Here is a 15,935-nt window from a genome sequence, read left to right as displayed (position 1 = left end):
GTTCCATTTTTTCACAATTGAGAATGACTTCCGGATGGGAGCCGAAACGTCTTGATTCTGAAAACAGTGTCCAGATGACTACGACTGAAACCTTTTCTACGATAGAACACTCCTGGACGAATGAGGGACTACACCGTCTTAATATCTCGTTTTATTAAGTCTGTTATTTAACTAATTCCAATTCAGTTGATTGCCAGTAGCAGGAGATGTGTTATATTATTCAGCAGGAAATCAGAAAATGTAAGCAGTAGCCTGTGCGGGTATATAGTATGTAAAACATATAATGTTTTTTAAATATTCCTATGATTTTTTTCTGTTGTATTTCTATTGTGATTTTATCCACATTTATAGCAGCCACAGTATCAGTATAATATTATCGTGACTATCTTATCCAGGGCTTTACAGATAACAGGAGAGAGTAGGCGGAATATTCACATCCTCATCAGCACTGACACAGCTAGCGTGGTGCCATATTTCATCACAAACAGGACAACACACAACGCTGCAGTGTTATCAGCTATTAGTGCCAGATTACCACCATGAAACTAGAGGAGGAGTCGGACATCTTTTCTATGTTGAGTGTCAATTTACAAAGCTGAAGATGACTGGTGTGCCAGTGGCGTTTGTTAATGTGCATGGAATTTATTTAAAATGTATGCACTGATACTTAGTTGCACCACTATTGGAAGTTTGAACTTGTTTATAATAATAATAATAGAGTTTTAGGACTATTACTCACGCAGGATCCCCTCTCTCATTCATACAAACAAAACCATGTTGTGATGTAAGCTACTAAGTAGTAAAATGTAAACTGGGCTTTCCAATTAGTACAATCCCTGTCCCTGCCTTTCGCTGCTCTTGTTATGTCTGGTCTGCATGTTGATACTTTCAGCTGCACACATGCCTCAGAATGGTCTCCTGTTAGCCGACGGTGAGACATGGGATGTCACTGATGTCCACACGTTTATCCTCAGCCACACTGAACACTGTTGCATTTGTCAGTACAACAGTTTGCTGGATGTGTACATTTTCAGTAATGCTCCTCTTAACAGTTCTTGCAGACAGAGGCAAATTTTCAATCCTGATATGATGGTGTCTTTATTCTGCAGTCCATCAATCAAAACCTTTGCACTGTTGAGGACAGCCTCCTTTATGTATTTTCTGTCTAAGAATGGTTTCCCACTTTAAGCAATACACTTTTTATAGCTGCCCTCTGAAGCCTGATGTTTTACACATGCTACTTTGCTTTTGAAGTTTTTCTCATGAATAGTTTCAGAATGACACTTTACACTTGATGTTCAATACACCACATTTTCACAGCAAAATGCACCGTTGAAAAGGCCTGCAGGATTTGTTCCTGATGTCGCATGTACCCCTTGTCATAGGTTGCGGCCCTGAACTGGAGGCTTAAAAGTCAAAAGCCCAACATGCTGTTGTTAAAGGCTACAATGTTTATCCCACCCTGCAATGAAAAAATGTTGAATGAATTGAACAACATACTGGCAGCTTTTCTGTCTTTACCAGTAGTAGGTCTAAAACGTTTATTCTTAATGTGGAGCTAGTTCATGTTTCCAAGAAAAAAAAGAAGCAAAAAGAAGAGTATGAAATTGCTCAGGGAATTTCATCACTGTTTACCCACTGAGTTTGATCTATTGTGTATGAGTAGAACCTTTGGCCTGAGGGTGGCATCAGAGAAAAAAGGTAACAGGGTCAGCAAAATTACTAGAAATCATAATCTGGGGATCATGAATATCTACCGCATATTTCCATTAGTTTTCAGGATTGTGTACCTTGTGTTGGTAAGGGGGAAATTCTAACCTGATGGTGGTGCTAGATGAAAGGTCACGGGGTCACCAAAATCATTAAGGATCATCTTCTAGGGACAATGAATATTTATACCAAATTTCATGGCAGATAAGATGATGGGGGAGGTAAATTCTTATAAAGTTGTTGTGGTTCTTACTAACTGCAGCTGCAGAGGATTTGAAAGGTCTTAGCTCAAATAAGGCCCTTTTAACAAAAACAACAAAACAAGAGCTGTTGTAGCTGTTGAACTATTGACTAATTATGAAAAAACTAATTAAAATGAGAGTAATATGAGAAATTAACCAATTAGTAAATGAAAAGAAGTAAAAACATCCACACACTTATCTCCACTGTTAACAACCAGTCTATAGTCTAATCTTTCAGTCCAGGGACCTACATCAGAGCATGAGACTTGGAGGGGTCATCAATTATCTATCAGCACACCTGAGGTGAGATAGATAGATAGATAGACAACACACACACACTAGAGTATAATGTCAGATATTTCTTTTTACACGTTTGTAATGTTTTGACAGTTAACTATCCACACACAGAGATATAACAAACATGTTTAAACTTAAACATGCCTAAAGACATACAAAACGAAAACAAATACAGAAACATAAATTAGATAAGACACGTCAGAATTGCCTGAAAAGGCATCAGTTGTCAATCTGTCATAAATAAGAGGATAATTTATTGTAAGCCAAGAAGTTAAACACAGAATATTAGACCTACATATTCTGACAGTATGCGCAGAGATCATAACATGGCTTTCATATCAAACTCATTAAGGTGAAGTTTAAAGGTTTTTTTGTTTAGGGAGAAGTCTGAATTATTCCAAATTGGTGTGCAAAGATGATGTAACTGTAACTTGGCCAGGCACAGTGACTTACTAGAGTCTCACTGGCTGCCTGGCAACCGCTCAGAGCCAAGAAATAGTTCAGCACATAACCCCATACATAGTGAGCTTTAGAGGTGCTGGTTACCTTTGGACAGATCCAAGCTAGCTGTTTCCAACTGGTGAAAAATTTTAACAGGCACCAAAAAATACGAGCACATTACTCCTGTGCTAGCCAACTTACACTGGCTGTCCATTACATTCCATATCAATTTTATTGATAACGTTGTTCCTAGATCCCGGCTTGTGACCAAAGGTGATCGGGCCTTTGCTGTTAAAGCCCCCAGACTGTGGAATACTTCGCCTACCGAGACCGGACAGGCTTTCGTCATTAGGGTCTTTTAAATCACTTCTTAAAACTTATTTTTCTAGAAAAGCATTTATGAATATTTATTATTCCATATCCTTGCCATTTAATTTTTTTTAAATTGTATTTTATCCTCCTGTGTTTTATGATCCTTCTGTTTTTATTCTTTGTTTTTATCTACTATTTTTTGTTTTTGTTTTTTGTAACCTTGTTAAGAAAAGTGCTATATAAATAAAGTTTATTATCATTATTATTATTATTTCCCTTTGCCTCAAGTCTTTATTCATTATTATATATTTATATATATATATATATATATATAGCTTTTGTTTGAAGCGACTGCTAACATTTCTCGTTGGAAGGTCAATCAATCGACTACAATGGGACACAAAATAACCAGAAAGGGACGCAAAGCAACAAAAACACAAAACGATGTAAAACGACCAGTAAGTGACACCACGTCTGCCTCAGTCCCATTTTTGCTCATTCTTCCTCTCTGGCCCTCCATTCAATCACCTCTTTCTTACCCCATGCCAATGCATTTCATTGGCATTCTCCTTCCATCCACCAGATGCCCTCAGACTTTTCTTCCTTCATTCCAGATCCTGCCACTCCTATCTCCCCACCTGCACCTCATTCCCGCATCAGCTACTCACATGCTGGCCCAGATCCATTGTTGTACATATATGTATATGTGTATATATATATATATGCCAGCTCAGACGTCGCTCCGGCTCAGACGTCGCCCGGCCAAACAAGGTCTGCATCAGGTGCTGGAGAACCAGAGCACCGTGATGAAAAATGGTCTACTGGAACAAGACGGAGATGGGCAAGATGCAATAATGAATGCAAGGCAACCCCGACGCCAATTACAACAGCTAAGTGAAGTACCATCAGAAAGTCTCCTAGAAGATGTGAATGCAGCATTGATTGCCATCCCTACCACAACCATCACCGAAACCAATGAGCTGATATACACTTCAGCAGCAGTGATCCTCGAGATGCTTGGCTATAAGAGTAACCATGGGAGCCATGAGAAACAATACCCACCATGGAAACGATGGCTGGAGGCTAAAATCAAGGAGGCACGGAGAGAAGTGAGCCAACTGACAGAGGTCGAGAGGGGTGCAATGAAAAAACAAGTACCCTGAATGGCTTACCGAAGGGCGTACAATCCTGATCCTGAAGGATCCCTCAAAGGGTACAGTCCCATCCAACTATCGGCCAATAACCTGTCTCTCCACAACATGGAAGATAATGTCAGGCATCATCGCGGATAAGATAAGTGGACACATAGATCAATACATGAGCAAAGCACAGAAGGGCATTGGCAAAGGAACCAGAGGAGCCAAACACCAACTCCTGGTTGACAGAACAGTCACCCAAGACTGCAGAACCTGACACACCAACCTGTGCACTGCCTGGATTGATTACAAGAAAGCATTTGACTCAATGCCACACACATGGATCACTGAATGCTTGGAGATGTACAACATCAATAGGACTCTAAGAGACTTCGTTGCAAACTCGATGAGGCTGTGGAAAACCACCCTTGAGGCCAATGGCAAGCCACTTGCACAAGTATCCATCAAATGTGGCATATACCAAGGAGATGCTCTGTCCCCACTGCTGTTCTGCATAGGTTTGAACCCCCTCAGCCAAATAATCAACAAGACTGGCTATGGATACCAACTCAGGAATGGGGCCACCATCAAGCTATACGCTAAGAGCGAGCGGGACATCAACTCACTGATCCACACCACCAGGATCTACAGCTCTGACATTGGGATGTCATTTGGGCTTGAGAAGTGCAGTCGAATGGTGACAAAGAGAGGGAAGGTAGTCCACACAGAAGGGGTCTCACTCCCAGAAGGAACAATAGCAGATATTGAGGATGGTTACAAGTACCTTGGAATACCACAGGCAAATGGCAACCTCGAAGAGGTAACAAGGAAAACAGCAACTGCCAAATACCTCCAATGAGTAAGGCAAGTCCTAAGAAGTCAGCTCAATGGCAAGAACAAGGCCCAGGCAATAAACAGCTACCCCCTGCCAGTGATCAGATACACTGTGGGAATAATAAGGTGGCCAAAGGAAGAGATACAGACCACAGATGTTAAGACGCGAAAGCTCCTCACCATGCATGGAGGGTTCCATCCCAAATCCAGCACCCTGAGACTGTACGCTAGCCGTTAGGAAGGCGGCCGTGGACTAGTGAGTGTGAGCGCCACTATCCAGAATGAAACATCCAAGATCCACAAGTACATCAAAGATAAAGTCCCAACAGATGATGTGCTCAGTGAATGTCTCAGGCAATGGGGAACAGAGGAAGAGGTGCTGGAGGAGGGACCATCATGGGAGGATAAACCCCTACATGGGATGTACCACCAGAACATAACTGAAGTGGCTGATATCAAGGAATCCTACCAATGGCTAGAGCGGGCCGGACTGAAGGACAGCACAGACGCACTCATCATGGCTGCACAGGAGCAGGCCCTGAGCACCAGAGCAATAGAGGCCCAGATCTACCACACCAGACAAGACCCATAGGCTGTGCAAAAGGGCCCCTAAGACAATCCAGCACATAACTGCAGGGTGTAAGATGCTGGCAGGAAAAGCATACATGGAGCTCCATAACCAAGTTGCTGGCATATTGTGCAGGAACATCTGCATGGAGTATGGACTGGAAACCCCAAGGTCAAAGTGGGAAACACCTCCAAAGGTGGTAGAGAATGACCGAGCCAAGACCCTGTGGGACTTCCAGATTCAGACTGACAGAATGGTAATGGCGAACCAACCATTGGTGGTGGACAAACAGCAGAGGAAAGCCGTTGTGGTTGACGTGGCAATACCAAGTGATGGCAACATCAGGAAAAAGGAACCCCCAAACTGGAGAAGTGGCTACAGCAGATCCCTGGAAGAATACCAGACATCTCGGTCCAGAAAAGTGCAGTACTAGGAACAACAAAGATACTGCGCAGAACCCTCAAGCTCCCAGGCCTCTGGTAGAAGACCCGAGCTCGAAGGATGAGACAACCTGCGGAGGGTGAAGGACGAAGTTTTTTTTTTTATATATGTTTATATGTATATGTATATGTATGTGTGTGTGTGTGTGTGTGTGTGTGTATTCAATTCAATTAGTTTAGCACCAGTTCATAACAGAAGTTATCTCATTGCACTTTTCCTACAGAGCAGGTCTAGACTGTACTCTTTATAATATTATTTACAGAGACCCAACAAATCCCACTATGAGCAAGCACTTGTCAACAGTGGCATGAAAAAACTACCTTTAACAGGCAGAAACCTTGGACAGATCCAGACTCAATGGTGGGTGGATGCCGTGTTAGGTTTTGAGAGAGAGAGAGAGAGAGAGAGAGAGAGAGAGGTTTTGGGGGAGGGGGTGGGGAGAGGGAGGCACAATACAAATACCACATAGAATTTTTAAAATAGTAATAATGTAATGGTCGTGGTAATATTAATAGTAATAATAATAGGAATGACAGCTATAGGAAAAATAATGTCAGTATTAGTAACAGAGCCAATAACAACAACTGTAGTAGCAGTTGTCGAGCAGGAACACAGGGGGCAGCAGGTGGCCCACAACCACAGATCCAGTCTCTGCAGCTCAGGAGGCAGAAATACCTGCTGAAAGTGACAGAAGGAGAGAGGAGAGAAATGAGAAAGCACAGAACTACAGGAGAGAGAAGATGTCGAGTTAGTAACATGCAGTAATGGGATAAAAATGTATACAGATGTAGAGGGAGAGGAGGAGAGAGGTGCATCATGGGAAGTCTCCCGGCAGTCTAGGCCTATAGCAGCATAACTAAGGGATGGTTCAGGACTCACTCAAGCCAGCCCTAACTATAAGGTTTATCAAAGAGGAAAGTCTTCAGCCTACTCTTAAATGTGGAGATAGTGTCTGTCCCCCAAACCCAAACTGGGACCTGATTCCACAGAAGAGGAGCTTGATAACTGTTGTTTTCTTTTCTAGTCTCCCTTTCCCTCTTTTAGTTTTTGCATTTTTAGTTTTAATGTATTTCTTTTTTTATTATCATTTTTCTTTTCTTCTCATGCTGTTCCTGATACCATCTCTCACTCACACACAAAATTGGGTGTTGCTCAGGAGATAAACAAAATATCTAAATATGACTTTGTGAAACTTAAGTAATTATAAAAAGAATTTATATATCAAAAGAGAAAATTAAATAATGATTTGGAGACAAGAAATTGAAAGCCCAGTATTTTCCCACCCTGAGATAAATACTTTCCACTGTTGGTGTCTGGTGCTGCTCTGTAGGCTGCTGGAGGAGGAAGCAGGGGGATTACCAGCTTACCAGGGACTTCCCCTCCTCCCTTCCACTCTGTGTAGCTGTTGAGGAACTGTTACTCCACTGGAAACTTTATCACTACATTGTGAGAACTGCATTGTAAATGAATAGTGCAGAGCAAGCAAAGGCAAGTCATGGTATATTATGTAATACCAAGGCTAAAATTGTCCACTGTCACTGATTATGAAATCACAGGAACACTCTGTTGGCGTTTTGCTTGAAAATATTGCCAGACCCCTCCACTGTCATTTCACAAATAAATAAATAGCAGCTGTAACAAAGCAATTGTCACTTCATGTGTGAAATCATGAGGAATTGTTCTTTGATTGTGGCTTAGTGGTAGAGCAGGTCGTCCACCAATCGGAAGGTCGGTGGTTCGATCCCAGCTTCCCCCGGCCCACATGTCAAAGTGTCCTTGGGCAAGACACTGAACCTACAACCTACTGTGTGTGTGAATACATTACTTTCTTTCAACTGAAGAGCAGTTGGCACCTGCCATCAGTGTGTGAAAGTGATATGTAGTTGCTGTGTGAGTAGTCAGAAAAGACTAGAAATGTGCTATATAAATACAGTCCATTTACCATTTATTTTTTGTGGAGGTAGGATCAATGAAAATTTGGGCTTCATCAGAAAAGAATGCTGTGCATAGACTTTCATAAGAAAGAAGTATTGAATTTGGGTTTATTACTCAACACCATTTTTAGCTACTGTAGCCTGGAAATCCATATTTGGGCAAAGGGTAGAGCTGATGTGAGTAAGAGGAATGACACCTGTCAGTTAAACAAACATGCTTCTAATGTCCCAATATTTTGAACATGTTTTGTTCTGTTGTCAGTCTGCCAGTTTGTAATATCGCCTGTTATTTTAGACATTTTTTCCCTGTCCAGCTCCCACTTTTCCTCACCCCCAGACCTTCACACGCACCTGCAAACCTGCTCCCAGTTACCTCGTCACCTCCCCTGCATGTTACCATTTTCCCCTTGATGATCATCTATTGTGTCATAGAGCACTGCTTACATTATTTCCCAGCTCACAGGAAAGCAAGAAATTGATCTACCCCTGAGTGGAAGAAGCAGTCCACTGCCTAATCCTCAGTAACGTTATTTTTGAGTTACTGAGTTCAAGAAAGTTTTAGACCACACAACCTCGGGACATGAGAGAGCTCAGAGCCTGTTAAATCTTTCCATTTCTTTATATAACAGTGGTTTTAAACACTGACCCCCTGTGGACATAAAAGGTGACACTGAAAAGTTTGTAGCTAGCTCTGTTAACTGGACGAAAGCTGTAGTCAGCTAGGATTCATAAATTTGCTGGCGACAAACAGAAGTGTATTTGGCCATACATTATTTTGCCGAAAATGTGAGTGTTCAGAACATGTTGAGCATTGGGATGGACAGCAGCAGAGAAATGAATTATGCTAAAGGGAAGGTTTCAGAAGGTTTTATGGATGTTGATACCTTTTTATTGGCTGTGAAACTGTGACATTGTTGGAATCAATTGAAAATGTTGTCTACATCTGCAAAAGAGCAAGTTACAAACTTTCCTGAGCTACCAAGTGTTTAATATTCAATATAAAGATTTTCAGTGGCGCATTTCATTAAGGCAGTTCCATCTTGGCTTCATCATAAGCAGTGTCAATGACCAGATTCACCACATTTGCCCAAATTAAATTCTGGTGATGTATCAAAACTAAAAGTCTAAAATTGTCCTCTATAGCAATGAGCCAAAGCCCCCTCCAGAGAGTTCACCAATGTTATTGTTCATCCCTTTGGTATCCTTTGGTATACAGCACAGTCAGTTCAACTGGTAAACACGAGTGTGCTGTAATATCTGCTTATGATAATCACCTCACAAAATGTAGTGGTGTCTATCCATGCAGATAGCTTCCATTTCTAATGAAGCTTGGCCCACCACACCACAGCACAATGCAATTCCATTCACTTCCATTGCATTGGAATGGTGGCAAATATCTCAAAACTTACTGCAGATATAATCCAAACTATCTGCTTGGCATGACACCACTGGGGCTAATTTGGGTGAAGTGACACATCAAACTGATGCAGTTTTTGTGCAGATTTATTTTTTGTGTGTTTTAAGGAAACATGTTACAACCTCAGTGCACAGTAAGAGGCCATGGAACACTGGTTGTTGTAACCTGTGGTTGACAAATCAATCATAGTGCTGCAACTTCTCCCCACCAGTGTTTTTCTTTTGTTGTGTTTTTTTACATTTTCTAGTTCCACATCCTAGTTCTAATACACTGAACACAGCCCTTACAGACATACTTTTCTTTTGAAAACGTGTTTTTATTCAAACATTTTTACAGCACCACAGGAGCCATGGCATTATTTGCAAAGGTCAGTAAAAAATTACATTGACAAACTGATTAAACTTATCTGCTTCAATAAATAATTTAATAAATTATATATAATATCCAGCACAAATGCTGTTTAGGTCATTCATTAGAAAAACACATGGCAACACACATAGAAATAAATAAATATATGTATGGATCAATAAATAAATAATTGAATAAATAAAATAAATATGATAATGTTATGTTGAATAAATACGTCCTCTAGAATCCACTTCTGTCAGCCTGTAGTGACACAATAAATATGCAGCAGTACATTCGCACAAATGTTAAAGACAGTAGAGATTGAGCATTGCAGTACAGCAAAAGGTACTGACACTAAGGCAACAGTACATAGTACATAACATTATAGACCCACAGATATATCTATGGTAATACATTACAGCGAGCTCTTTTGTTCATTGCTTTAGTTAACATAGCTCGGTTTACTTGCAAACTTTAAATGGCTTCTTAAATGCAGTCATTTCAAGTTTGGGTGTAAAGTGTTTAGAGTGGTGTAAACCTTCTGTGGGCACCTAACATTCAACAGTGTAAGTGAGTCCAGGCCTCACAGTGGAGCCACCATGAAGCCTGATGGCCGATGTACATTCACATCTTCACCTACTGCCTTCAGTCACCTGTCCTCACAGGGCAAACACACCAAAGAAAGTTTTCCCCGGTTCGTCCTCCAGGTAGGGCAGCATCTTCTTGTCCATCACCGTCTTCAGTCTGTCCCCTTTCTTCAGGTTAAACACAGCTCCCATGTACACGGCCGAGAACCAGCTCCCCTCTTGATCCAGATCGCTGCTGGCTGTCTTTTGGCAGGCAGTGCGGACAGAGTGCAGGATGGTCTGGTAGGACTTCTTGGCGTCATCGTTCCCATACGAGGTGGACCAGCGCTTAACAGTGTGGCTCAGGTGGACCATGGAATTAGAGGTGGTGTCATCAGCATCACTGCTGCTGCAGCTGACCCGGAAAGACGCTTGGCTGTAAATGAAGTAGAGGCCATTTTGAGGAATCACAATTTCATTGTTGTTGAGCTCCAGGCCTCCTTGAGAGTGGGACTGGTCCACCTGATTCTTCCATTCCACTGAGGTATTCATGTCAGGGTTGTATTCTCCTGTTGAAGAGTATAAAGAGATGGTGAGGGAGATGATCACAAGTTTCTGACAGTTGGCGTTAAAGCAGAATCAACTATTAATGAAAAGGACAGCGAGGATTTCAAGGAATTTTACTGTCCATCAGAATGTGATGGAAATTTGTATTTGATGTGGCTCAGGAATAAAAAAGTAAGAGTAATTTCTGATGAATTGCATTACAGTGAAGTGAGATCATTTCTCAGTTTGCTGTTGAGCCCCACCACATCCTCAGGTTTACCTAGAAATCTGCTTCAGGTATCCCTAGTACCCACCTAAGGGACTAGAATTGCCTTAATGTGCACATCCTAAACAATTCTTAGAATTTCTTCAAGAGTCCCATGAACATCCTCAAGAAGCCTTAGAACTTCCTGAAGGACCCCTAACCCTAACCCCTAATTCTGACCTACTAAATGGCCCCTAGAACTGCCCTGAAGACCAGTGGCTTCAGAACCACTGGACTAATAAAACCAAAAGTTCAAATTCTACACAGAGTGCCAGTCCATAATATATCTGCCATCAATTTTCTCAATTGTGCTTATTATACATATCAAATAGCTCTAGGTATTCTTTGATGCTGAATATGTTGCTTGTTTTTACCTTGTAAATGAATGGCTGCTCTTACATTTGAAATTTGCCTCAGTGTGTGACGAAGATCTGGAAAGAAGAGAAGAAGGTTTATAAAATGGGTTATACCACAACAGCTCCACTTTTCACTATGTGACATTCTGGTGCAATCGGTGTCAGGGTTGTACTGTTACACTGACTTATTAGATGCTACAAAGCCATCAGTATCAACCTTAACAGTACAGCACTGAACTTTTGAGAGAATTAAAGGAAAAGTTCTTACCAAAATTGTCTTCATCTCGTCCTGGGCCCTGTTTCAAGAAGAGAAAGATAAAGAGACTGTTATAGAATGGCTGGGTTGAGGTGAGTCGGGCCACTCGCTGTGCAAGACATCTGAGCCCTTCAATAATTCAGAGTCTAATCTTAAGACTTGTGTTCCCACCTTGGCATGCCTGTTGAAGACGAGGACAGCAGCAGCACCAGTGAGGCAGAGTGTGAACGCCAGTAGGGCTGTGGTTAGCTTTGAGCTGGGTTTGACACTCTGCATCGTTTGTTTTCTGGCTTCTGTGTCGACAGCGGCGTCCAGCAGTACCTTGCATTCACCCTCCATTGCTTTGAATTAGTTCCTTCTATCACTTCAAGTCAAACTGAGCTCTTAGCAGCTTTATTGAGAGCTTTCTTTCTTCTTCTACTGCTGCTCTGGTTTGTTGACTGACACTCAGCGAGTGCCTCTTTTAAAAACAGTTTCCTCCTGGGAGGGAAAATCCAGTGATGTCACTCATTGTGAGTGAGTGGAGATTTGATGAGGAAGAGAGACCCAGAGCTGGGGACCACACACTCCTACACACATGGCATCTATATGACTGTGTTATCCCAGTAGCACATACACACAAACACCTGCGTAGAAATCCCTTTTACAACTCAGTGCACACAAACACCCACAAGTATACAGATACTCACACACAGACAGGGATACACACATAATGACACATGCACTCAAACACACATATGCTCACATTCTGCCGTACACATGCACACCAAAACTACAGAAAATCCACAAAACACACCGAGTCCACCGTTTTAAACTAGAAATGAACATTTTAGCCAATCATACCACATCAAATGTTGGGTGTTTACGTATGTTGTGGTGTACTGGTCGTCTCTAAGTGGGTCAGGTATATGGAAACGGGGTCAAACTGTAGGGTAAAAAGCCACAGATACATCATTCAGTTATTCATCAAGACATCTGCTGTGTTTGCCAGCCTCGTCAGAAATTAGTCACATTATCAGTTTATGATATTGCACTATCAAGGTCACTAAAGGTGATTGTGGAAACTAGAAATACAGTACAATGTCAGAAAGGAAAACTGATAAAACATGTTTTTACTGATAAATAGGTACATGATTACCTGAAACTAAATCATTTTCATAGCCAGTCAGGTTAACATGGTGTCTATGACTACACCACAGACCAACCATAACTAGCAGTAACAACTCCAATGAGTAAGGATGAGTGTGGATGTTGCATGTCTATTAGCAGGCAGGAGTATACGTTAGTCAGAGATTGACTCAGATCAGTGAAGCTCAACACTAGCTTGGATTTGTTGCCATAAATCTCAGCTTGAAGGAAAACAAGATGGAACTTTGATAACTGCAAGTTGAAAAATGTGGATGTGTAAAATATCGTAGAAAAGGTTTCAGTCGTAGTCATCTGGACACTGTTTTCAGAATCAAGACGTTTCGGCTCCGTCCGGAAGTCATTCTCAATTGAGAATGACTTCCGGACGATAGAACACTCCTGGACGAATGAGGGACTACACCGTCTGATGTGTAAAATAGTGACAAACAGTTAGCTGGTCTTTTCATCGTCACAGCAAATGGAAAACAGCCTGGAAAATGCAACATTCTCCTACATTTGCTGCCATAACAGTAAACTGCAAACTAGCCACAGTTTACATCAGACATTGATCTTTCAGATAATGAAAGAGTAATGTATAAAGAAAACATTTAAACCACAGTGCCAGCACTTCAAAAATCACTTTGGACTAGTTGTCTGTTGTAGAGAAAGCAAAACTAATACAAAGGAACACAAAGACTTCCATCCTACACTGTCACTTCAGTTTGAGATTGGTTTGACTTCTTGACCCTGCAAACACACCCTGAGGATATGGAACCAAGTCTGTATCTCTTTTTGGTTTCATGTGGATAACAAATGATAATCGCCTGATGGCAGAAATCCCAGATCTGGATTACTGCCAAAGTCTAATCAGTTGCTGCCTGGCCCCAGGCCTATCTGCCACCGAATTTCATAGAAAGCCACTCAGATGGTTTTTCCATCCCACAACTAGGCTGAAAACCAAACCTTCTTGGTAGAGATAAAGTAGAAGAAAAGATAGTGATTTCATCATAACTTACAGTCTAAATTTCAGTTTCATATGTAACAGTTTGTGAAGTTAAGGTTGTGCAAAATCGCAGCAGCTGTCAAATTAAGGAGGCTTTGTGTTTGTATCACAAATCTCATATCAACCATGTGACTCCATCATGGATGATTCAATTCAATTCAGTTTTATTCATATAGCACCAGTCCATAACAGAAGTGATCTCATTGCACTTTTCCTATAGAGCAGGTCTAGACCGAACTCTTTATAATATTAATTACAGAGACCCAACAAATCCCAAGGATCAGACTTCTTCAAACTGTAAACTTTTAAAAGCCACATTTCATGTCTACAATGGGTGAATCTTTCATACTCAAAATTTGTTGTGGGTGGAGTATCACCTTAAGGTGCTAAATGAGATCACTGATGGTACACCAGATAAGATGAGCCTGTGTTGTTCAAAAGCTGGTCACCAGCTAAACCACCGTTTATGGCCAGATCTGGCTGGATTCTCAACTGGGAAAAGTGGGCAACTGCCTCGGGGTCCCATCATATACAACGTAGATCTTACTTTTGTAGTTTTTTATTTCTATTATCTGTGAAAACAGTGACATAAAAAAAAAAATCCAAATGGGAAAAAAACACAAGTAGTCGGCCAATAGGACAGGTTGTAAACAGTTAACAGCAGTTAAGTTAAACTGTTCAGCTAAAACCACTTTATTTGGAGGATGAAACTGAAATGTCTAATAAAAAAAATGTCTAATAATATCTGATTGCACAGGAAAACTATGTACACACAACTACAGCGAGTACGGTAGGTCAAATTTGGAAGTTTGTGTAGTAATTTTCACTACCTAATTCGGCCCTGATCAAAGCTGACATCAGCTGCCTCTCTCAATAAATAATGTCATAACTTATTTGGCCCAGGGCCCCGTATTCGGGTTAATTCGGCCCTGATCAAAGCTGACATAAGCTGCCCTCTCTGTAAAAAGCTAAGCCATTGTGAGCTGGCCAGTGCAACTTGAATTGTTTTTTTTCTTGATGACCCTGATGAAGGCCAGCGGCATCAATGTTCTGCTTTCTACAGTAAACTTTTTCTTTAAAATACTGCAAAGTGTTGATGGTGTTTCACTGAAATCTGTGACCCATCAGATTCTGTGACACTAGAGGTCAACTAGGGCAAAAACACAAGAACACACAACAGAAAGACCTATATACTGCTAGCCACTCGTTCCTGCTATCACAGCTACCAAATGTGTGACCTAAATGGGGTCATCATTTTGGAAACAGCTAAAACACACTATGTGACCAGCAGTAGCAAAATTGAAATTCCTAATTAGGTCACAGAATAACATTGGAATTTTTACCATCAGCTGCATTTAAACAGCTGATGACATGTTATCATGTGGTCACTACCTTCTCACGCTATCCTCTACTAGATTGATTTGCTACAATGGAAAGTGAGTTTGTTATGATATACTGAAAGTTAGGTGATTAGATGCTACATTTGCTAGCCAACAAGCTGATATTATCACACCCATAATATGAATATGTATTATTATCGGTTATCTGAAAGCAGCACAAAAATACTTTGTCTAGACTGCAAATGGCATATTAACAAGATTTCACATTTAGAAACAGTAAGCTGCTGACAGCCATTGTTGATCACAAACCTCTAAAATGGCCACTGAAGGCTGTTATGTCACCTATAGGCCTTCATCACACTACTGTCATTTCCAAAATGAAATAAGAACAATTCAAGTTAGATTAATGCATAATTATTCTTTTTTTTATTGCAATAACTGGATTATCTCAATCAAGTTCAACCAGAGGGCAAAGTAGCTTCACACAGAACTGTACAAAAACTCCTTAGAACTGTTTTATATTGTGGTGGTGGTGAAAATATGGGCCCTCACACACACTGGCCAGAACCACAAAACTGTATTTAAACCTGATTATCATGAGGAAATTGTGTGTCATTGCAGTGACAAACATCAACAGAATACATAGCAGAATGAAGAATGAACATAATGAGTGTTTGTGAAATATTTACTGAATGTGTTAAGTAGAAATGTATAAAATAAATAGCATTAATTATAGCAAAAAAAATAGCAAAATTATAGCATTGAACACTTTTATATTATTGTTAAGTGTCACTT

The 15,935-nt window shown here is 40.9% G+C and overlaps 1 protein-coding gene across 1 annotated transcript; it reads right to left on the bottom strand.

Moving 5' to 3' along the window:
- Window positions 1-9,343: 9,343 nt before the first annotated feature.
- Window positions 9,344-12,754, bottom strand: tnfa (tumor necrosis factor a (TNF superfamily, member 2)). The gene is made up of 4 exons (XM_044171435.1): window positions 11,841-12,754; window positions 11,682-11,709; window positions 11,432-11,488; window positions 9,344-10,815 (listed from the first exon to the last, which is right to left on the bottom strand). Exons 1-4 carry the CDS (start codon window positions 12,006-12,008, stop codon window positions 10,340-10,342), a joined length of 729 nt encoding a protein of 242 aa, XP_044027370.1. The 5' UTR covers window positions 12,009-12,754; the 3' UTR covers window positions 9,344-10,339.
- Window positions 12,755-15,935: the final 3,181 nt, after the last annotated feature.

The sequence above is a fragment of the Siniperca chuatsi genome, linkage group LG17 (genome assembly GCF_020085105.1).
Source record: "Siniperca chuatsi isolate FFG_IHB_CAS linkage group LG17, ASM2008510v1, whole genome shotgun sequence".
Classification (NCBI taxonomy): domain Eukaryota; kingdom Metazoa; phylum Chordata; class Actinopteri; order Centrarchiformes; family Sinipercidae; genus Siniperca; species Siniperca chuatsi.
Note: the sequence above shows the minus strand (reverse complement) of the source record. Positions and strands in the feature narration are given on the sequence as shown.